This window comes from Rhipicephalus sanguineus, chromosome 7 (assembly GCF_013339695.2).
Source record: "Rhipicephalus sanguineus isolate Rsan-2018 chromosome 7, BIME_Rsan_1.4, whole genome shotgun sequence".
NCBI classification, from domain to species: Eukaryota; Metazoa; Arthropoda; class Arachnida; order Ixodida; family Ixodidae; genus Rhipicephalus; species Rhipicephalus sanguineus.
In genome coordinates this window covers 84,979,788-85,004,944 of record NC_051182.1, presented here as the reverse complement: position 1 = coordinate 85,004,944, position 25,157 = coordinate 84,979,788, and the positions used below count along the sequence as shown (strand labels likewise).

At 46.9% G+C, this 25,157-nt stretch overlaps 1 protein-coding gene across 1 annotated transcript in view; it reads left to right on the top strand.

Annotated features, from left to right (window-relative positions):
• The window catches only part of LOC119398811 (neuron navigator 2-like), a gene marked incomplete at its 5' end in the record, with an annotated part of 180,182 nt that extends 155,869 nt beyond the window's left edge, over positions 1 to 24,313 (top strand). Inside the window, one exon of the mRNA XM_049417430.1 lies at positions 24,028 to 24,313. Coding sequence (XP_049273387.1) covers positions 24,028 to 24,313 — 286 coding nt within the window. The remainder of the gene's footprint in view (positions 1 to 24,027) is intronic.
• Between the last annotated feature and the right edge of the window lie 844 nt (positions 24,314 to 25,157).

The window sequence follows — 25,157 nt, the reverse complement described above, 5'->3', positions numbered from 1 at the left end:
TGCTCTCATGATCGCCTCCTTAGCTTGGTGTAGACCAAAATTTGCATGGGAGGGTAAGAGGATTTGATGAATATTATTGCCGGGTCACGACATGAATAACAATAAAATCCAGTCGCGTACGCCGTCATACCCTTTCCACTAAACACGTGTGGCACATACCCGTTTACCACGGGCCGCGGTGTACGGGTATGCGCCACAGGTGATTGACAGTTTATATCTACCCAGGAACGGCGAGAACAGACATTGGTAACTTAAATGCTAGAGCGTTAAGAAAAACCAAGATCGGCAGCGTTGACTCAACGAACGGAAAGAATGAAAATTAGGATCCCAGCAGGAATCGAACTCAAGCATTCTGCGTGGCAATCAGGTATTCTACCACTGAGCCACGCCAGGTCTATCAACTGGTTTGAAAAAATAGCTTACGCAGGCGTAATAACGGTGCAACGTCAATTGTGGTTGTGGTGCTGGCTATCCAATTTTACAATAAAGCAGTAAACACTACATGATACTCCTAAGATACAGGCGTCATATCAGATTGACGTCTGTAGTTTCAGTGTTGGCTCCGCTTTTATAGCAGTCTAATAAACATTACGTTTGTATTCCTATGATTCAGCAAGCTATATTGCTCGACCCCGGAGGAATACAATAACGAAAGTTACTTGTGATATCCACATCACCGCACCGTAAGTGCACTTCGTCCACCAGAACGACGCGGTGTCCTCTTCATTTCTTACGAGGCTGGGCGATGGCCTCATGCTGACCGAGGATGATGCCAGATTGATTGACAGCCGCTTTGTAGACTAGGCTACGTAGGCCACATACGTCCAGGTAGTCTACGAATACGACAAACACCATCCACTGATGTTGGTCTACGTAGCACTATCCAGGCCTACCAGCCTCGAAGGCCTATACCTCACCAACGCGAAGGGTGGCTTCAGGTTCCGACATGTCGCCGGCTCTGTCCACAGACAATTTGTCGACGAAATGACCGAGGCATCCACGAATTCCGACAGCTCTACTATACCACATACTTCCCGACACATGGACCCCTCGTCACTACGATCACGACCGGATCCTGTAACAAGTCATGACCAGCTGCTGGTGCTCACTGATCACGATGATGATGGCCTTGTTCAAGAACTGTCAACAACTAATTCCACACAAGCACACGGGTTCGTGAAACGTGTGTGCGTTCTCCATCACAAGGGCCAAGTATAAGCACTACATATCAGCTGAAGGTTTCGGGTGTTGGTAATACCCACGTTGCCATTGGCAGCGTTGCCCAACTGTAAACAATTGGTTATATAACACATATGCGGAAGCTTCAACATATATATGTCTGCGTATAAAATTTATACAAATCTTTAGCGTCATTTTGTAACGTGTCGCTCAGTAAAAAAAGTTACGCCACAGTCACCAACCCGCCGCATGCTTCGCATAACATCGACTCCCACGGTACGTGGGATCTGCCGAATTTTTTTTTAACACGAAAGTGTTTTATGCCGGGGTCCACCAAGACTTCAGTGACGTATTTCCGTCACGGAAATGACGTCGAAAAAATATACACAATCAGATGGCAAAGAAAAAAAGGTACCGTCAACGGGCATCGAACGCACGACCGCTCGGTCCGCAACAACAGATACCGGGCACGCTATCCACTGCGCCACCGTCACAGACTCTGGAGGCTTTACGAACGCGCCTTTTATATCTACCACTCTCCCGGTCGGCTGGGTGGTGCTGACCTCTGGGAGTGGTAAGGTAAAGTCATTCGTCATTGCTGTGGCCCCCGCGACTAGCACCTGCAACGCGTTTACGCGTCCGTCCCATTCGGCGCGTTTTCAATAAAAGTTGAATTCTGTCAATGCCTTAACACACCGCGAGGTAGCGACCTTTGCCCAAGCGTCGTAAAAGCGTCGGCCTCGCTCAGCATCACGCTAATACAAACCAAAAATAGCTCTGCGACGCACGCCTGCCTCAGCTGGCTGTAACAGCGCGTTCCATGCTCACGCGCTCGCCCCGAGAAAATTCGCGGCCGGGCTACCGGGGCGGCACGACGCGCTTTGCGTTTCCCTCTAGTCCGGCCGTGGTGTTCAATCACATTTTAACATGCCGTGGGATGGCGACCAAGTTCTGCGACCAACTACAACAGCTACCGCAAGGGTTTGTTTAATCATTTAACATGGACGTTAGTCGTCGGGATGGAGACGTACCACCAATCATCAAAGTGGGTGCATACACGTTAAACGACGCCATTAGCTGCCAGACATCAGTATACATTGTGCAAACTCTCTTATATCAATGTACAGTAAGCATTCAGTTACTTCAGTAAGGGCACGCTTTACTTTCGTGTTATTCCGATTCCTATGACGGAGGGATCAACCGTGTTTTTTTTAAATGTTTCCACTGTTTTTTTTTTGTTTTTTGTGCGCTGCATTGCCGCCGCTTTCCTATCTTGTTGCCTTTGAATGTGTTTAAGAAAAAGGCGCGGATATCGAATTCTCGCTGTTCTAGTTTGCCGCGAGGAAGTGCGGGAGGCCATCATCACTTCAGGGCTGATGTTGCTTTCTTTTCTTTTTTTTTTTAACACGAAAGTGTTTTATGCCGGGGTCCACCAAGTACATCCGTCACGGATATGACGTTGATAAAATGGACGCCAACGGGTGAGGAAGAAAAAAACCAAGAAAAAGATACCTCGCTGGGAATCGAACCCACGACGTTGCGGCCGCGAAGTCAAGCGCCCGACGCCCTACCGACTAACCTAACTCGGGAGATGCGAGACACGGCGCGAACGCGCCTTATATCTTTCACTCATTCTCTTTCGCGGCGGGCGGAGCGAGGCGGTGCCGCCGTCTGTGAGATGTGAAAAGAAGTAATGCTTCACGATCGACACTTACTAGCGCTTACTCCGAGATTGCACGCGATATCAGAGGTCATGGTTAAAGCGTCTCGATACCAGAGAGGTAGACTGGCCGCGCTGGCGTCGCCGAAGCACCATTGACGCAGTTACGTTCTTCGCCTTTGGCTTCGCGTTAGCGTGCGTCGGCTCATCGGAGTAGTGCAGATTCCACGTGCACCAACGGGATTTCTCCGCCGCCGACTGCTTCAATTGCGAGAGCACCGACTAACAAAACTGCTGCAATATGCGTTGCAGAAAGGACGCGATTTCGACGGGCGAATGTCGTGCCTTGGTGGAGCGAGAGCAGCGCCTGCGAGACAGAAACCAACGGGACGCACGCGTTTGCGGCTCTGGCTACGAACCTCTACCTCCCGTGTTGCTGAAGCGCAGTGTGTGTTAGTGTATGCATGAGCACAGGCGTCGGCTACCCATTACTAGAAAGCACACACCGTGCCGTTTCTCTCCTTAATTGACGACGCTTTGAAGAAGTGCATACCGGGTACCAGTGTTGATTACAAGCTTGTTGATATCATCCTTACGCGGGATTCACGATTCTCTGTGTCCAAATACATGTTCACACCGTCAGCTACCACAACGGTTTAATCATGATCATGGGCGTTAGTCGTCGCGATAGAGACATGCTGTAAACATGGGTGCATCCACGTCAAACGGTGCTATAGCTGCCAAACACGAATAGACATTGTACAAGCGCTCATATATCACTACACAATAAGCACTACTTCTGTGAAGACACGTTTCACTTTCGTGTTATACCGATTACTATGACGGAGGGATCAGTCATGTTTTTTTTGCTGATTCGTGGATACGTTTCCTCTATAGCCTTCTTCTCTTTTCTTGTTTGTTTTTTCTTTATTCGGAACAATTTCAGACAGCAAATCACAATTTTGTTTACATCTCACGATTCTTCTTGCTTTCTTTTTCTAATCGATAGCGTGACAAAGCCCCATTAGTTGCATTTTCATTAAGTTTTGTGGGTGCTACTAATACAACGACAACAACAAAAAATCTATCGTATTTTTCACTTCCTTGTCCTCTCCTCTGTTGCAGAGTGCTTTCTTTCATTGAATGCGTGCACGTTTTCTGGAGCGCAGCCCGCAGCGGAGCATAAATAATGCCGGACTTGACTATCTTAGAATAGCCTGAGGCAAACGACAAGAATCGCTTTACTGATCGGGGCTTATATAGCCAACACAAATGTTCATCATGAAAGCACAGTGTGATATCGAGCAATTGAAGTTCTCTGTTCTTTAGGTAGCTCGAAAGTGAACTTAGCCCATGGCCAGAATCCTCAAAAATTTTTCAGATATTAGTTATCCTGCTATGCTGATTGTCGGTTTTATTGATGATCAAAGAATCATCGATAAAGCTGAAAACGAGGGAGGCCAGGTTCCGTAACTTTTTGGCGATAGGCCTGTCAACTTGACCCAGAAAAAGATGTCTTAAAACCGGTACCACCTAAGAACCAATGCAAGCCCCCGATTTTTGCACAAACGTACTCTCTTTCCATTCCAGAAACATAGACCGCAATACACAGCTTCAATTCCTGATGGACATCTGTGTTTGTTATATAAGCCCCGATCCGTAAAAGGTATCTTGCCATTTACCTCAGGCCATTCCGAGACAGTTAAGTTCGATAAAAGAAAGTTTCCCCAGCCATTCATTCGATAAAAGAAAGTTTCCTGAGCCAAGTTGACAGGCCGAATTCGGCGGGCTACCCTGTTGCGGAAATCTTGAGGAGCTGTCAAAATTTAATCAACCGGATCACGCCGGAAAAAAGAGCGTGTGCGCAGTGAAATGAGACCGATTGTGGCCCCTACATGCACAAGTTTTCGCATTGCTTGAGGAATGCGGCAAATAGGTATGGGGTGCTTGTTGTCGTGTCCACTCCCGATAAGATGCCCTCAATTTGCTCCCGCTTGCATAAAAGAACTTCAGGGCTTGCGCAAGACCTGTAGGTTTTGTCCGGAAAATAAAAAGAATAGATACGTTCGTTGTAAATCATGTGTTGTCTGTAGGGTGCCATTATGATGCAGGGGGGGGGGGGTTATGTAGGACAAACCGGGCGGTGCGTCAGTGTTAGATTAAGAGAACACTTATTCTCGTTAACAGATTCTGCCGGTTTGCACTTGCCAGCTCATTGTAGGGAACGTGGCTGTCAGCCGAGGGCAGAAAAAAATTGGGGGACCCTTAAGCTTCGCCTTTAAGAGTTGAACGCGATAGCGAAATCCGGCCCCTAGTGCCACTTCAACCACTGAGTGCATACTTATTAATGTGCAGTCTTACACACACACGCACGCAGAAACACACGCGCGCACGCGCTATGTGTCTATTCGCAATGCCCACGAACTATAGGTGGCGCGCCGTGCTTTTCAAGATGGCGCCAGGAGGAGGGTCAACCCGTTTGTTAGCATAGGAACAGATAGGACGTGCGGACGTACGGACCGTGCCACTTTCACCGGATGAAGTCACGAGCTGCGCTGAAATGGATATGAGACTAAAATACTTTCCCAAACCATGGAAAGTGCTAAGTACTCGCCACCTAATTATTTGCTGCGAAGTGAAAGGTTATATTTCAGCTCCGTTATCGTGCATAACGATGCTTTGCGAAATCCTGTGCGTGCTATATACATAAACATGTATGAACTAGAATTGACGTATGAGCTGAACGGCACTCCGAGGTAGTACGTACCGAGCCTGCCTGACGGATTTGCCGCAGTAGTAGGCCGCCAGCGAGTAGCGCCATCGCTGCTGCGCGTGATGATGGCTTGCAAACATAAAAGTGTTCTGTGATAATACCCCGTCGTCATTACTTGCGCAGTCGGAAACGCGGAGTTACGTCTTCAACGGAATACAAGCATTTAACATGCCATTCAGTAGCGCTTGTGTCACAGCCATGCTGAGACTCTAGCCGTGTGTACTTCGATCACTCGCATGTTGCAGGTTCGATCAGCACGATCGAAACATGAATATCGAAAAGAACGCACACGTATGCTTTTCGCAACGTCGAAGAAGTTCGCCGAGAGGCGTGGATTGTGGCCGTGACTGCACGTTCCATCGCTTAACCATTTCGCTTCGCTGGTCGAGCTCGAGCATGTTAGCGGCATGCGGCGCTCCATAATATCCACAATAATTGTGATACATGCAATGCACAAGAGGAACAATGCTTTTATTTTGATCTCGCTCAAGGATATTATACATTAAATACAATCAAAGTGACTTACGAGCGTGAAAGAACATTAGCGCTCGAGGGGACGTGAAGTGCAACTCGCTCCTCGTGAGTTAGCAGCTGGTGGTTCATCGTCGCTGTCACTCTCGGTGCTTTCACAGTCTTCTACGTCCAGTGAAAAATCCTCGTCGTCAAGATGGTTTCTTTCAACATCACTGCTGAAAGCAATCTGAAGAATTTCCTCCGCCGAACGACTTCGACCACTCCGCGTCACCACGTTTACAATTAGAGAGACGTCTGGGCGCGGAGAACGTTTTGCTAGTTTTGCTCTCAGACCGGTCAACAAGCAAATCGCTTGCAGTGTGCTGCCACCTATCAACAAACGTACAAAAACAAGCGGCGCAGCGGTGGCTATGAAACCCAACACACTGGCGAAGGACGGCGTGGATGGAAAGCGTTCGCTCCATGAAAGGCGTCGAGCAGACGCGTCCTCGAATGATTGAAACGTCGCTCGCACGATTCGTAACAGCGCTTTGCTGACAAAGGATAGAGGCCCTATTTTCATGTATCGCCAACTTGAGATCGCTCAGTTATACATGAGGCTGAGCACATCGCGAGCCCGCGCGACCTCCCTCCCGCGTACAGTGTTATGGGACTCATGCACTACAAGAAACACTGACCAATTATATATGCAAGTAAAACAGGGTGAGCTTCAACTGAATATGTCAGACGATAACATTTAACTTACCTACGTGGCTACAGAAAGCCTCGCGAAGCTGATAGTATGCGTACACTGTGGGCTAGCATTGAAAGCGCGAGTTGCCACGTATTTCCACGAAAACTTCGCGTCTTGCAAGAACGAATCAGATTTCTCGTGTCGCGGAGGGCCCAGTTTATTCACTGATGCAGGGAACATGCAAAGTCGTAGTGTTCCTTTCTTGCCAACGCGTTAACACTGAGGCTAGCACAGCCGAACAAGGGAGCGACTGCATAGTGCCGCCATTTTGTCGTCTACTAACCCTCCTCGAGAGGACGCTCCTGAATTCCGCTCGGTGGCGCGACAGTCTATGGGCATTGCGAATAGTAATGGTACAAGTTTTCGATCTAAAGCACTTTCCTGTGCTAGAGTCGAGACCAATTTCTCACAATGCCTCACAGATGGCAGCACATTATCTAATGTTCGCTGTTTGCTTGTTAAACGCCTCCTCTAGAAAGCAGGCTTCGGCTTGATATGTTTTCCGCTAGATGGACATAGTTGTCCATTTTTGGAGCTGTTTGAAAGTTCGTGTGTGTTTTTAGCGGCGATGGCTGCACTATCCCGGCTTTTTTCGAAGCATGGCGTCGCGCAAAAAACGTAGTTTGACGTCCTCGCCAGTGCGCCTACAAATCGCCGAATGGGCTCATTTTCGTCGTGACACCTGTCGAACAAAATGCGTTAAGGAGACTCCTTCCACCACATGGCATTTATGTAGTGTTTTTTTCCCGAAGCAGTCGCAAGTAACATCGTGGCTTTGTAGTAGAACACCTGCTTGCCACGAAAACGGCCCGGGTTCGTTCCTCAATGGGACCGAAGATTTTTATTGTTTATTTTATTTGCACCGTTCTCAATTTTTTGGTCACGGACGATTTTTCGCTCGCAAGCTACGTAGCGAGGCCGACACCGACGGCGGCAATTCTGCGAAACGAGCTCTCTAACGCTATCGCGTTAAAACCACTTGTTTGTTTAACCATCCGGACATATGCACTAGAGAAGTAATGGAAGCGTTTTTCATGGAAAGGCAGGGGTAAGGTTGCGTGAGCAAACCGTCAGTAAAGGCTTGAATACACGTACGCGTTGCAGCGTGTCAGCGCGTGACTTTCTGACGCAGCGCCGCGCTCTCTCCCTCTGGAGAGAGAGGACGCGCAGCTTCGCGTAGCCGCGCGCCCTCTCTCCCCATAGAGAGAGGGCGCGGCGCCGCGCCAAGAGGTCACGCGCTGACACGCTGCAATGCGTACGTGTGTTCAGGCCTTAACCTTTGGCGAAAAGGAAGTCCGCCACTTGGATTTAACGCTGCCGCGTTAAAGCGTTTAATTCGTGGACCGACATGTATGTTTTTTGCTTTTGTAAGGTTTATCTTTTTTGTCGGGTTTATCATACACGTGTATCGCTTTGCCATTATTAGTCATCTTTGTTGATCCTAACACAGACGCTATGGTGTGTCATATGACTGGGTCGGCTGCTTTGTATGTGCTTGTGCCGTCAAGTAAATATTTAGTTGAGAGTCAGCGCCTCTGTCGTGTCCTTTTTTGTCATTGTCTGTTTTTAGCGCTGTCGTTCCTGCATAATGCCTCATCAGACACGAAAATAGAACGTCCGCGGCTTCAACACGAGTGACGCAAGAAATCATCATCTGATGACGTTGATGACGTAGAACAGCGCAATGGACAAGGGGCGGTATAGAAGAGAACGAGGCAGGGGCTGCCCTGCTCTTTTCTACCGTCCCTTCTTCATTGCGCTGTTCGACATCGTGAACCAGTACAGACTTTCCAAGCTTCACACTTTAATGTGATGACGTCACTGATCTCCAAGATCTCTGCAGTCATCATGACGCCGTGCAGAAGGCTTCCGATTCCTCCGATCATTGAGACGGTGAAAAACCACGTTCGGTGCGGAAAGCTTTGGGGCGGGTGCAGTACAATCGACGGAGCAGAAAAAAAAAAATGACAGCTTCGCACTAGTAGAGCCAAGCCTGAAGGAAGTGTGGAGCTGGGTGGCCTTCTTTGCTTTTGTTTATTTTTCTCTTTCGTTCTTTCGCTCTTTCTTTCTTTTTCTCTCATCTGTGAGTTTTTCTTTATGCGTATTTTCTCGGTATATCTCTCGGTCTTTTTTTCTCTCTCAATTTATTTGTTTCATTTTCACGCTCTTTCTATGTTTCTCTTTCTGCCCTTTCTTTATCTCTCTTTCTCTCTTTCTTTGTATCTTTGTCTTCTTCCTGTTCTTGATATCTTTGAATGCTATGCTTCTTTCTTCCTTTGATTCTCTCTCTTTCGCGCTTTTCTTTCTGTTCCTGTGTTCCTTCGCTTTCTTTCTTTCTATTTCCGTCTTTCTCTTTCTTTCGCTCCCGTAGTTTCTCTCTTTTGTTCTCTTTCCCTCACTCTCTGTACTCGCTCTCTCGCTCGTCCGAGTTATTGCATCCCACGCCGGACAAATCGGCGCAGCGTGTGAGCGCGCGCCAGGCGCGTGCTCGAGGAGCGAAGTGGAAGGTGAAGAAGAGGATGACGAGAGAGCGCACCGGCCGAGTTATTGTGTTGCACGTGCTGGCAAAGTAGAGGCCATTCGTGGTGGTGATAGTTTTTGCGAACGCGTAACGGCATAAACGAAAAGCAACACAGCTGCGCGGTAAGAGATGGTATTCGCATTCCAGTCGTCTTAGACAACTGCAATAAGGTACTGTGTTTAAATTTAGGAGTGATAACGGAGAGCGCTATGCAGCTGTCCCTCAACAGGCAAATAGAAAGTAGATATGGCAGATCAAGCAAGAAGAATAATGCGAAATAAACGGCATTATAAGGACTGGTCGTCTTCACGTCAACTTCCAAAAGCCGCGCAAATTCCACAGTTACGTTTCCCCATTTCGCCAAGTAACTACGATAGGTACTTTTCGAGGCCCTCCAGCAGGAAAGAAGTTATGCAGCTTTTCTTCAGATGGAAATAAATTTTATCCAGTATATCCTCAAAATTTATTTATTAACCAAACCTCGCCATTTTCCTTAATGATTAACATTGGCATGCTTTCTGCGCGAGGCCATGGTTGAGGTAACGACAATACCCCTGATGGGTCTTGCTGGGGAAATCCCAACACCCCGTTTACCACTGTGTGTTCGTGAACCTGAGAAAGAGCAGCGAAAGAAAGAAAAAAAAATTCATGAGTGCCAAGGCGGACGACCAGCGAAGCTTTGTAGCACACGGATATATATATATATATATATATATATATATATATATATATATATATATAAGCAATAGAATAGGTTAAGCTAAGGGTTGTATATGATAGAGTGTACATTAAGGTATGACGTGAAAATGAAATATCATCAATAGCGTGCTACTGACAACTGCATCGAACACACCTTTGTGGAGATTCTTCCTAGCAAGAAAACGAATAACAGCCTTTTCATACTCAGAATTTATAGTGCCCCGAGGAAATCTCTCGCAAGCTTCGATGCACTTCTGAGAGACGTGAAGTATGCAGGAGGACACAAGCTCGTGGTGGTGGGTGATTTGAATGCGTACCACACGGATTGGGGCTGTCACAAAACGGACAAGAAAGGAACCAATGTCCACGACACAGCACAACACCATCAGTTAACTTTGTGGATGGACCCGCACACCCCTACAAGAATAGGAAACAGTGTTTCAAGGGACACCAACCTGTATCTCACCTTCACAGTGGGAATATCGCAAGTGGAATGGACGAGACTGGAAGAAAATCTGGGAAGCAACCACCACTTGGTGCAAACGGAAATAACCTACAAAAAGGCACCCCTCAAGATCGGTAAAGCAAAAATCACTGACTGGACTGCTTTCCGAAAACAAGAGCTCACACAAAGTATTGAAGACCTTGAGGAGTGGACCAAACTCACGACAGAAAAAGCACACAAGTACACGAAGGAAATTCAACTGACTGTTGAAAAACCAGCTGCGGTAACCCACCTGCTCCACCTGTGGGAAGCTCGTAGAAGCATTATCCGTCGATGGAAGAAACAGAAACGGAACAGGGTCTTTAAAAAACTCATAGCGCAGCTAACAAGGCAAGCCGACAAATACGCCGATGAATTAGCAAGGCACAACTGGAACCAGATGTGTGACAGACTCCAAGGAACATTAAGCAGCCGCACTCGAGCGACTTAGACTAACTGAAACAGGACGGGCGACACTTCAAAGATTAGGCTACCTGAAGCCATACAACAATATGATGATAAAAGGCCTATCCCAGCAAGGATTCGACAGTACGTCTCGGTAGCCCGCATCCTACGAAATATGCATCCTACCTACCATCTCGGAAGAAGAAAACCCAGAATAGAGGAACTCCGACAAGACTAAGGCCGAAATCCGGACACAAGATACACCGATGCAGCAAAATATTCACGAATCCCAGCCCATGTTGTGAGCGTAGTCGACAGCAAAGGAAAAGATAAAACGGCAGTTAGCATCTTAACTACAGAAATCGATACGGCCGAAGAAACTGCCATAGCCCTGGCCATCTCAACCTTTGCGGAGGAAGAAATAATACTAACCGATTCACAAGTAGCTTGTCGAAATTTTCAGAAAGGAAGAATTTCCAGGCAAGCCTTACAAATACTCACAGCTACAGCAAAGAAGAACCTACCAGAAACGTACATCGTTTGGACTCCGGATCACGAGTCCCTGATGGGAAATGAGGCAGCTGACGCTTCCGCCCGAGCTCATGTTCACCTGACCTTCCCACAGGACGCACTTAAGAGGAAAGGTGATGTACCCAAAAAGTACAGTGAGATCTTACAACATTACAGGCTTGGCCGTAGAACTTATCCGCCAGTTCACCCCAGCCTAACTAGGGAAGAGGCAGTAACACTCAGGAAGTTACTAACAAACACTTTTGTTCACAGTATATTACTTCACCGTATCTCACGGACGGAGCGGAGCACTCTTACATCGGCAAGTACTGTGATGTCATATGATATGGAGATGCATACAAAACCCTAGCACCGCTACACTAACCGAAGAGCAGTGGGAGGCCAAGCTATGGGACACAGACCTGAAGAAACAGCGAAGCCTGGTTCAACGGGCACGAGAGATGGCGAAGGTCCGCGACTACCTGGAATAAGGAGGCCGCCTACCTTGGGCGCACAGTGCGCTTGCTCAAAATAAACGTTTATTCTCTCTCTCAGTGAGAGTTAGCGTCAGCAGCAATTATACTCTCTGATAACTTTTCTTGGCAATGAAGGGAAGGCTAGAGAGCCGAACCACGCGTGTGCTACCGCTGAAGATTATAGTCCCACAATTGCGTCCGTGGTTTCTGCGTGACAATAAAAAAAAAGAATGCTACTTTATTTTCTACGGTGCGCTGTTTAAATAGAGGGTCAGAGCGCACCAAGGAGATATTTATATTTGTTTTGCTTTATGTAGCGTCATTTCGCGTTTTTGCACCTGTGAAAACGTCGCACCTTTTACGTGCGCCCCACAGTCAAAATGGCGTCTGCGTCTTCAGGTGAGCGCTCGTCACCCTCCTGCTTTTCGGATGATTCGCCGAGGGAACTTGTGACGAACTTCACTAACAAATGGCTGTCTAAGCCTGTGGCGACCGCTCGAATAATCAAATGGCTGTCGCAGAAGATACGGAAGGTTCACAAGCCAAAACTAAATTCGAAACGCGCGCCGAACCGGATTACTTCGTGGAACAGTACATGTGCAGTAGCTCCGCCCCCGTAGCCTTTCCTCCATTGCCAAGAAAAGTTGACCGCGAGTATAGTATAAACCCTTCGGCAAACTGGTATGAAATTGATGGTTGTGGTTGAAGTGAAAAGTTTTATTTCAAGGCGAAAGCCTTACATGCCGCATCAAACGAGAAAAGTAACTGCTGACGTCGGCATCAACACGAATAAACCAATAAGTCACGTGATCAGATATTATTGTGTCATGCAGTCATCTACGATGTGAGAGTGAACAACTGGGCGTGTTGGTATTGCATGATTCGAACTAGTAGGCGCAAAGAAGACTATGGACGAAAAGGGAGCCACACACACAGGGCGCCACTGCCAACAATGTTTATTCCAAGACAAAACGGGTGCTATTTATGCAGACAGTGTTGTCATGCAGACTCCGTGTCTCGACTTTTGGCAATTATGGTGTGGCTCCGTGATTGCCAAAAGTCGAGACATGTGGACTAGACTAATAATTGAGGCAAAAAAGATTATTGAAGCCAGTGATCATTGCGTGAGTGTGGCCTCCGTATCTTTATCTCAGAAAGAGTTGCGATATCTGAATGCGACTGCGCAACAATGAAACGTGAAAACACTGTCTGCATAAAAAGCACCCGTTTTTTCTTTGAATAAACATTGTTGGCAGTGGCGCCCTGTGTGTGTCTCCCTTTTTGTCCGTCGTCTCCTCTGCGCCTACTATTTCGAGTCATGAAGTCATCATGACGCCGCAGATTTCTGAAATTCGTTGCGTCATCGTGCCGTCATGGGATGACGTCATGATAAGAAGTCAACCTATGGTCGAAGGTGTGCCCTTTCTCGAAGGCCATGCAATACTAGGTGATGTGCAGAAAGCTTGCAATGCTTCCGATCTTGGAGGCAGTGAAATACCACTTTGGCGGCGGAAAGCTTTCGGGGCTGCGGGAGCAAAGATAAATTGAAAAGAAAAAGAAGATGGTTCACAGTTAATCACAAGTTTGCCAACAAAGTCAGTGCGAGTGCCACTCTGAGACCCCTAGGTGTTGTATTATGGTCGCTGTGCTTCCTAAACGGCGAAGCTGTTTAACCTTGGAGTAAGGCCGCTGTCGTGGACGGACAACTCTGCGGGTAGGCGCCGCCGAAAGTGGGTATTTGCCAAGCATCCGATAGCATAGCATACCAGAGCCATGCATAGTACACTATAGCAAGGGGGTAGAAAAGGGTAGCAAGGGTGAGGAGGAAGGAAAGGAGGTTGCGATTGGGTGAAGCATGGAGTAGCTTTGTATAGTATAGTTTAGGAAGGGGATGGGAAAGGGAATTGTGGGGGTGAGGAGGGCTGACCTTAGAGTGAGGAAGAAAAGGAGGAAAACAGGAGGAGGTGAGAGGGTAAACCATAGCATAACAATGTACAGTCGCGCTCAATATGACTTGCAACACGAGAACGTGTCTCCTCACGAGTTTAAAGATTTCGCATTCCTTCCACTAGCCCTTATTTCAACAACTAAACGCTGTTCATTCACGGGGGGATGTTCCCCAATAAAAAAATAATATGAAGTTAGAGAAATGAAGCAAGTTGAAGTCGTGCGCAATCATTGAACTCGTGAGGCCATGCGATCCCGTGTTGCAGGTCATATTGAGCGCGACTGTACAGTATAGCATAGCAATTGGTGGCAAAGAGAAGTGAGGGTCAGGAGGAGCGATGTGAGGCTTAGGAGGAGCGAAACGAGGAGAGAGTGAAATACAGAAAGAAATGAAGAAAGAAAGAAAATGTAGGAAGGGGTGATGAAACAAAGAAGAAGATGGTGAAAAAAATTGGGATAGGTGAAGCATGTAGGGTAGGGTGTTTGAGCTCCACTAATGTGAAATCTGTGGAGGGGCCAAACATGCAGTGTGCGCCAGTCGGTGTTTCCCACAGCAAAATCGCTGCTAATGGGCATTGTTAGACAGAATAAAGATTAGACACAGACAGTTACAGTACGCTTTTAGTTAACGTGCACGCTGCGAATCTTTATTGTTCAACTGCGCACAAGTGAAATCTACCACCGGCACTACATTGCAGGCCAGGCTCCAGTGCCTATATATACGGGGTGGCCGGTGAACCATTGTCCAGCTCGAGGAGTCCGTTTTTCCAAACAAGAAACTCGCTGGCAGACGCTGCCTGCGTCGGCGTTGTCTCTCGCGGGCGAGAGCGCGTTCTCCTTCCTTGCGAGCTTGTAGTTCAGCGTTCGCAAAAAACTTGGAACTCACTCAGACTCAATAAATATATTATTTTCCCAGAGTTCACTCGGACTCAACAAAATTTTCCTCAATCGGACTCACTCAGACTCACTAAACTTTTTCTAAACCACACTCGCTCGGACTCACGCTCACCAACATAAGTGGAGCCGGACTCACTCAGACTCACGGCTTGACTTGAGTCTGAGTGAGCCTGAGTGAGTCGATTCATGAGTCCGTGAGCGTAAACTACTTTTTTTCGATATATCTGTCACCTCTCTTTAATGCCAATATCTCACATAACCGGTGCTCTACGATACGCCTGCTGATATTATGCCTTGTGGTACGGCTTTATTAGTAATCGAGTAAGGACATTTTTATGAAATACCCGACTCACACTAAATATTGAGTTGGCACATGAACGTGAGTGCATTGAAATATGTGTGAATAGACGAGTATAAACGTAAGCTGGTATAAGGCTGATACTAATGCTGAAGATGAGTAGATAGGACCATAGGTCGGCAATAAAAGATGGAGCTCACTCAGACTCAACCAAGAAATATATTTTGCGCTTGGGGCTCACTCGGACTCCGACTCACCAATATTTTCCTGAACCGGACTCACTCGAACTCAGGCTCACAAAACATTTCCTCAGCTGGACTCACTAGGACTCGAACTCAGAAAAATATTGCTCACCCGGACTCACTCAGACTCACGGGCCGATCTGAATCTGAGTGGGTCTGAGTGAGACGACTCATGAGTGAGTGTGCCGACCTATGCCACGACACGCCGAGACACTAAGGTGCTTCGCTCCTGCGTTGGAGCTTAGTATTCTACCTCAGAGCCATGCCGGGGCTTGAAACTGCTTTGCAAAAATACCCTACAGCGGCTTCATGTCGGAAAGGAACCATATTCACATATGTAATGTAGCGTGGTAGAAGAGGAAAATAACAACCAGGCGTCCCACAACGCGAGTTCTGAACCAGGCCTCACACAATGCGAATTGCGCAACGAGTGGGTTGTTGAATGCTTCCAACCCATTACAGAGGATTCTGCCATAATTCCTCATCACCATCAGCCCCCGCATCAACAAAGTGCAAATAATGGCTTACAGATGGTACCTCTCTTCTCCGCAGAATAACGAATAATGGCGTAGTGGTTGCTTCCCAACTTCACAAAAAAATCACAGCATATCCACGGAGTGAATGATGATGAGTGGGCGAAGCTGCGGAGGTTCATCGGTAAACCGTGAATCTTCCGTGAATTCTGCCCAGTACATCATCACCGACGTGAGATCGGGCGCGTTTATACTAAAGGTTCCATGAGAGTTATGACGACTTGCAGCTCACTTTGATTTTACATGTACGCTGTGAATTTTCATTGTTTAGAAAACCATTGCTTTAGAAAACATCTGGCGTCTTTCGTTAAGCAGCTGGCGTCTTTTCGTTTTGCTTTAGAAACATCTGGCGTCTTTTCGTTTTGCTTTTAGAAAACATCTGGCGTCTTTCGTTGGTTTATTTCATCAATCAACAGCGTTTTGAACAAAATTTTTATTGTTTAATCACGCACAGGAGAAATCTCACCAGGCACTACCTTGGAGGTAAACAATGGCTGCTAATGGGAATGAGAGACAGAAGAAGTCGGCTTTTAGCTAACACTTACACTTCTACTTCTACTAACGTTTCCTACTGGAACATGCCAATGGCTGCTAATGGGGAATGAGAGACAGAAAAATTCGGCTTTTAGTTAACGCGCACGCTGCGAATTTTTTATTGTTCAACAACGCACAGGAGAAATCTCCCACCGGCACCACCTTGGAGGTCAAGATCTGGTACTAGCGTTAAGACTGGTTACGCACTACGACGGGGACGAACGGGTGCCGCTTTAAGGAGCTTCGCCCCTAAAATTATGATTTGTGGCGTAGTGGGTGGAGCACTGCACGCTCCGTGATTCTTGGCCCGTGCCGGGCCCGAGCCCGGCACCCGTTGAAGTTTACTCGCCCGAACCCGGCCCGGTGATCAAAAAGCAAGACCCGGGCCCGGCCCGAACCCGAGAAAAAATTTCACCTACCCGGCCTGGCTCGGCCCGACCGCAGACCAGGCCCGACAGGGGCCCGAATCAATTATATAGGTAATGTTGCCAGAAAATGGAATCAACAGTAAGACGTTTTAAGTAGCAAATATCTACGTTTTGTTGGCGCATGCTACCCTAACAAGCATGCTTAATCTACGGCAATTTCTTGTACAAAAGGGCCTCACTGTGGTAACAGTTAACCAAACATACTGGGTACAATGAACGGTTATTCGGCAGCGGGTATACTGTACCTATTTCTGTGGGCAAATACAAAGGGAATCATCAAGAGCGTTTGGTAGCAGATATTGTAGCAATAAAAGTGATTTGCAGCATGAGCTCAATTTTAACAGGGAGCACAACAAGAACAGAGGAAACAGAGAACAGAACTTCAATAAAACGTCCTGTTGGGCGAGTTGGTGATCTTATCACAGACGGCATTTCTTAGCGCAAAACTGGAAAGGAAAGGAATTAAGAAGAGAAGAAGAAAACACAGTGCACTGTGCACTGTGTTTTCTTCTTCTCTTCTTAATTCCTTTCCTTCCAGTTTTGCGCTAAGAAATGTCGTCTGTGAGAGAACAGAACGCTGTCTTTACTTTGCTTTTATTGCACTCTCTATTGAAATTTAAAGCATCCTCTACCAACAAACGCAATCGTGCACCCTTCTGGATATGTAGCACCTGTCTTCCGCATAGTAGCACCTTGCAAGAGAAATTGAGGAAGAAAGCCAAGTGTCTCACCTTTGTTGTAGATAGGCTAACTTAGATAAAAATTGTAACCAACTCCGTGCACCACGTGTACATTCCGAAATACGTATGAACAGACGAAAGGAAGAAAAAAGCTATTTGTCACAACATTCTTTCCATATATCACACCACTGCTGGTATATACAGTCTATAAATTTTTTGTGGCATAGTTTGCAGTTCATTTCTTCGCATGTTATTGTGCGAAAAGTCAAATTATCGAGAGATTCGGGCTGCAAGCACCCCATGCACTCTTTCATCAGATACACTGCCGCACTAAAGTTTTTTGAACTGCTTGCGCTAGCCGCAGGGGCGCATAAAATCAGCCTTGCTAATTGTGAAGGCGTCGGCGGTAGTTGTTTTCAGACTTCCACCACTTGAGCAAATTTCGGACATCTGTGCGGACCTCTGCAGAATTAACATAGCTGTCCAGCTCATCCCTTCATTTGTTTTGTTCCCGAATGCCGTGGGGGATGCAGCGATGGCGTAGTGGTAGAGCATTAGCCTCGCATGCAAGAGGTCCGTAGTTCGAATCCCGGTGCCGGACAATTCCCAACCGGATTTTTTTAAAAATCCGCGTGATGATGGAATTGTGTAAAAAGGCCTGGGGTGCAGCCTCACTGGCGACCACAGCCAGCAATGCACTCCCTCACCAGAGCAGGATTGGCCACCCTGGTGTAGTACTTGGCCACTACCTCCCACATGAATACACCAATTAACCCTCGGCCCTCAGTCCTCAGCGGCTGCGAAGCAACTGACCAAGGCGGCGGTCAGACCTGCGACGCAGCAGAGGGGGCTAAGAATCTCTGGGTCCGGACAGGCCGCCATTGGAATCTGAACTTGGCTACGTATAACGCTAGAATTTTATCGAGTGAGGCGAGTCTAGTTGTACTATTCGAGGAATTAGAGGGTGTTAAATGGGATGTAATAGGGCTCAGTGGGATGTAATAGGGCTCAGGGTGTTAAATGGGATGTAATAGGAGGCCACAAGAGGCTTTCACAGTGCTGAAGAACGGACACGTCCTATGCTATCGTGGCTTAGCTGACAGAAGAGAACTAGGGGTGGGGTTCCTTATTCATAAAAATATAGCTGGCAATATAGAGGAATACTATAGCATTAATGAGAGAGTGATATGTATCGTAATTAAGTTTAATAAGAGGTACAAGATGAAGGTGGTACAGGCCTACGCACCTACATCCAGCCATGATGATCAACTGGTTGAACGCTTCTACGAAGACGTAGAATCAGCAATGAGTAAGGTAAAGACACAGTATACTGTACTGATGGGCGACTTTAATGCAAAGGTAGGCAAGAAGCAGGCTGGAGATCATGCAGTTGGGGAATATGGCATCGGCTCTAGAAACGCCAGAGGGGAGTTACTAGTAGAGTTCGCAGAACGCAATAATTTACGGATCTTGAATACCTTCTACACAAAACGGGCTACTCGTAAGTGGACGTGGAGGAGTCTTAATGGCGAAACTAAAAATTAAATAGACCTCATATTATGTGGCCACCCGGGCATTGCACAGGATGTGGAAGTAGTTAACAAGATCCGATGCAGTGACCATAGATTGGTAAGATCAAGAATTAAACTAGACTTGAGGAAGGAACGGCAGAAACTGATACGCAAGAAGCCAATTAATGAACTAGCTCTGAGAGGGAAAGTACAGGAATTCAGAGTTTCACTTCAGAATAGGTACGCGGCTTTAACCGAGGAAACCGACCTTAGCGTTGACGCAATGAATGATAATCTGACTAGTATCATTAGGAGTGTGCAGTGGAAGTCGGAGGTACAGTCGTTAGACAGGACACTGGTAAGCTATCCGAAGAGACGAAAAACCTCATTAAAAAACGTCAAGCCATCAAAGCCTCAAATGCAACAGACAAAATAGTGCTGGCGGAGCTTTCGAAGTTAATCAATAGGCGTATAGTTGCCGACATAAGAAATTATAACATGGAGAGAATTGAGTATGCTCTAAAGAACGGAAGAAGCCTCAAAGCTATGAAGACAAAACTGTGCATAGGCAAAAATCATATGTATGCATTAAGGGACAAGGAAAGCAAGGTCACAACCAATATGGATAGAATAGTTGAGGTAGCGGAAGCTACCTCAACTATAGAGATCTGTACAGCAGCCGAAACAGTCAGGATGATAACGTAAGAAGCAGTAATAGCCCAGAGGAATCTGACATCCCACCAGTATTGACAGGAGAAGTAAAGAAAGCCCTAAAGAGAATGAAAAGAGGCAAAGGCGCTGGTGAGGATCAGGTAACATCAGACCTGTTGAAAGACGGTGGAGAGATTATGTTAGAAAAACTGGCCACCCTGTATACGAAGTGTCTCTCGACGGGGAGGATACCAGAATCTTGGAAGAATTCCAACATCATCTTGATCCATAAGAAAGGGGACCTCAAGGACCTGAAAAATTACAGGCCCATCAGCTTACTGTCCGTTGTCTGCAAGCAGTTTACAAAAGTAATTGCTTACAGAATTAATACGACATTAAAGTTCAATCAACCAAAGGACCAGGCAGGATTTCGTACAGGCTTCTCAACAATAGACCACATTCATACTCTCAATCAGGTGATAGAGAAATGCGCGGAATACAACCAACCCCTATACATAGCCTTCATAGATTACGAGAAGGCATTCGATTAGGTGGAGACATCAGCAGTCACGCAGGCACTGCGGAATCAGGGCATCGACGAAGCCTATATTAACATAATGGAAGAAATCTACAGCGGATCCACAGCCACTATAGTCCTCCATAAAGAAAGCGACAGAATCCCAATAAAGAAGGGCGTACGGCAGGGAGACACGATCTCTCCAATGCTATTCACCGCGTGTTTACAGGAGGTTTTCAGGGCCCTAGATTGGGAAGAATTGGGGATAAGCGTTAATGGAGAGTATCTCAGTAAGCTGCGATTCGCTGATGACATTGCATTGATAAGTAACGCGGGAAACGAATTACAGCTCATGATTACTGTACTGAATACGGAAAGTAGAAGAGTAGGTCTGAAAATTAATATGCATAAAACTAAAGTAATGTGGAACAATCTCGGCAGAGAACAGCGCTTTGGGATAGGCGGCGAGACACTGGAAGTTGTAAAAGAGTACGTCTATTTAGGACAGGTAGTAACCGCGGAGCCGAACCATGAGAGTGAAATAACTAGAAGAATAAGGATGGGATGGGGCTCATTCGGCAAGCATTATGAAGTCATGAATGGTAGTCTACCACTATCCCTCAAGAGGAAGGTATAAAACAGCTGCATCTTACCGGTACTTACCTACGGAGCAGAAACCTGGAGACTTACAAAGAGGGTTCAACTTAAATTGAGGACGACGCAGCGAGCGATGGAAAGGAAAATGATAGGTGTAACCTTAAGAGACAGGAAGAGAGCAGAGTGGGTCAGGGAACAAACGGGGGTTAAGGACATCATAGTTGAAATCAAGAAGAAGAAATGGATATGGGCGGGGCACGTAGCACGTCGGCAGGATAACAGGTGATCAATAAGGGTAACTGACTGGATTCCAATAGATGTCAAACGCGTGAGGGGGAGACAGAAAATTAGGTGGGTAGATGAGATTAAGAAGTTCGTAGGTATAACGTGGCAGCAGAAAGCACAGGACCGGGTTGATTGGCGGAACATGGGAGAGGCCTTTGCCCTGCAGTGGGCGTAGACAGGTTGATGATGATGATGATGCCGTGCCACTCACAGCATATAAACTCCTCTTTGAGGACTTCTCCTTGCAGGTTTCAGCAGTGTATGTTATGCACGGTTTGGACTGTGCTCTTTTTTTTCGATATTGTAATGGTGTATGCCTTGCTAACGATGTTGTACCGGTAGAACGTCGCGATTGGACTGCACGGGCAAAACTGGTAGGATGTGGATGAAGAGATTTCGATCTACTTCGGGGTTCGTTCCACTTTGGTAATAAAGGTGCGAATAAGATTCTCGACGCTTACTCATTGGATGCATATGGTTCGAGGTAAGGGAACATCACCCGGCATGGAATTCGTCACTGTATTTTTTCAACCCAGATATTTCGTCAAGTGAATATACTTTGCTGCACATCTTGTCGAATGGACCTATGCTATTCCTGCACATTCCAACGCTGTTGCGGCAATATCATGTAGCTCTCGCACCATATAGCGGAACAAGACGAAAGCTCCGATATTGACAATGTGGGCACCCAAAGCAGGCTATGCATGTCCATGTCACGTCACATGACCGCTGACGAAGCCACGGAAAAATAATGTGTCTTTAGAGCGATTGTATGTAACGAGACCCCACGCAGACCTTTTGTCTTAGTGAACTGATGGAACTTTCAAGAACGTTGCCCTGCTTTGGAGCTCTGTGATTGCTCTTCCGACGACAAGTTATAGATATAAATTTATTACATCATATTTATTTCTGCGATTGCAAAATAACATTTGGGATATAAAATAATAACGAATGCAATTAATAAAGTAAAGAAGAGTGAGATGTTAACTATGTAAGCGCCTGGTCTATATACTTTTAGCTCGTTCATTTCAGATAAATCATGTAGCCCCATATGCAAAAGCAAAAGAAGTTCACTGCTTGTCCATCATAAAACTTTTCCAAGTAGCTTGCCCCACATAAAAAAAGCGTTTTTTCGAGATAAAATATGTGGAACATATATGTATGCGCAAGGTATGTGGAACTATCTTAAGAACAGAGCAGAGTCCAAGTCCGGCCCGACCCGAGCCCGATGCCTCAAACCCGGGCCCGAACCTAAGCCCGGAGCTTCAGGCCCGAGCCAGGCCCGGGCCCGTCGTGAAAAGTACCTTACCCGGCCTGACCCGGCCCACGGGCCTGCCCGGGCCCAGGCTTTCGGGTAGGCCCGAGCCCGTGCAGTGCTCTAGTAGTGGGTACGTTGCTAGTGTACTTGCCTCAAGAGAGTTTATAACGGGCTCTAGAAATGCCGCTCTTCCAGCTTTCGCTGTGTCTGTGCTGCGCTTTCTGCGCAGGCCTGGCGTTTTTTCATTGATCTGTTCATTTATATATTTATTTGCTTTGTTCTGTTTAATTGTTTAATTGTTTATTAATTAAGCAGAGAATAGTCCTGAGCAGCAGAACCCTGCCCTGAAATTCTCACACTGTCCGTTATTCCTAGGGGTCTTATTTTCCATCGCCGTACATCCACAAGAGCAAATTCGAAGCGCTTCGCGCTATATCCGCTGCAATTTCTTCGCAATGTCCGATTACTTTTGTATCACTAAAGCTCTTTGCGGGGCATGGTGGTAACTGTTTAAATTAAGTATACCACCTGCCCTAAGCTATTCCTTCTTTCCTTCCACGTGTACTAGCCACAAAATGGTCGCGTGATCCCTTGTGCATACGCTTAAGACGACTCGAAGGCGAAAGCCATCTTCTTCCTTCTCAGTCGATGGTATTCATCCTCCTCCCCTCCCCCTTCCACCCCCACCGAGGCTCTATGCATCTCACGTGGTTTGCATTGCTTCCGGGATCGCCTCACCTTCGACCAAGCGACGACGTCGCTTGGTAATGCCACCATGTTACGTCATCATGACGTCATACAGCACTTCATGACTATTTGGACCGTTAATGTTGATGCGAACGCCACCGACCGTCACTATCGTGTTCCATGAGGCGCCTACGACTTTCGCCCCAATGACCGTGGACCATTGGCACAAAAACAAACACACACAAAAAGACAGAAAACAGAGAGAGCAACCATAGCTATGTATAACATAGAGTTTCCTACAATACTTATTAGAGAGAACTCTGGCGCTAGTGTCTATGGGACCTGCAATGCATGGCGCTTCAGCCAGCATGGGAATCATGGGTAGTACGCGGATTGATCTAAACTTCGTTCTTTCGGCTCCTTTTGGTTCCGCGTCGCCTGCATCCGCTTTGTCGTAAAACGAAGTTCAGCAAAAGTCATCAGTTCCATTTCAGCACTTTAACTTTTTTAGGCTCAACAATTCAAATCTGGTAACTATGTTCACAATGGTCCATTCTTATATTCGAAAACGAACGCCAAAACACAGCGATAAACAAAGCCACAAGTGCGTTTGAAGCTGTAAGCACGAAGATTAGGCAAATTCGTGTACTGCCCATAATTCCTATGGTGGCTGAACGATTGCAGCGCCAGAGTCCCCTCTAGTTAATTTTAAGAAACCCTATGATGTATAGTTTAGTATGGCAAAGGGTGAAAGAGGGAAGTGAGAGTTAAAGCATAGTATAGTATAGTATAGTATAGTATAGGTAAGGCATGGGAAAGAGAAGTGAGGGTAAGAAGGAGGGAAAGGAGGAAGGCAACGCTACCAGCTCCGCCGCTTCCACAATCTTCACCCCACTAGTGCGTAGCGGCCGCTATTTTTCTCTTCTCAGTCGCCTGCGTTGATCCTCCTCGCCATCTTTCCGTCTCTTTCCCGAGTGCAGGGTAGCCAACTTAACCTCCATTTCAATCCCTTGTATATAGCTTCTCTCTCCCTCTCTGATTCCCGCAGGCTTCCCTCGCTTCACGGCACGAAAGCTCGCGTGAAGGACGCCAGCGCCATTCCGGCGCCCGCCCCTGCGGTGCAGTGCGCGGGGACGCTTCACCGCAGAACGCCCCCGGCGACCACCGATTGCAACAACCGGCTGCTGCACGCCACGGGAAACAACTCCGCTAGTGCCGCCGTCGCTTCGTCCAAGAACAACCACCATCCGTCCACTTCCCCCGGTGCTTACTCGTCGGCTCAGCCCGCGGGCATCGTCGCTACCAACGGCCTCAACAACATCACCGGTGAGTGAAAACGCCGCACTCCTTTCTTTTTTTGCTTGCATTTATTTTCCTCGAAGGCTTGCGTCATTTACTGCTGCCTCAAATTGTTTTTTCTATATTACTATACGTAAGAACCGGAACGTGTGAACGTCATTGTCAGGTGCATCTGCGGAAATCCTTCTTGAGTGAGACATTGGTATTTTACTTCGATCACACGGTCGTCGATCACTTTGCTTCTATGGGCACAAACAAATTTTCTTACACCTGTTCTTCCAAGATTACATATTCACTCATCCTTCTCCTCATACCGCGACACAGACAATCTCCCCGAAATGTAAGAGCTATATTATAGCGCATTTGTCTCGTACCTTGTAATTTTTGAATAACTTAAGGGGGTCACAGCAGCGAACTACGTTGCTCCGAGTACCTAGAATCTAGACTGCGCATCATGTCCAAGGCCGGTATTTTGTAGCGATGCCTTTTCCAATGCTAATGCATTTTCAGGCATTAACATTGCTCTTTGCGTCCAAGCTCTTCGCACCCAATGTCCAAGCTTTTCGCGCCCAATGTCCAAGCTTTTCGCGCTTGGACATTGGTCAGAGTAACGGTCTGGACGCGCTATCAACGCGATCAGGCGGTCATGAGCAGTGGATAAGACTAGCATAGAATGAAGCATAACGCATCGCTGCAAAACACCAGCCCAAGATATCTGTTGTTAGCAAATATCGTATAACTCAGCAATATACCATACTCAATAACATTTAGACTTTTATGTTTTCTTGAAGCAGCTTGACATAAAACACTTAAACGCTTGAACGTCGTGTGTGTGTGTGTATGTGAGTGAGTGAGTGAGTGAGTGAGTGAGTGAGTGAG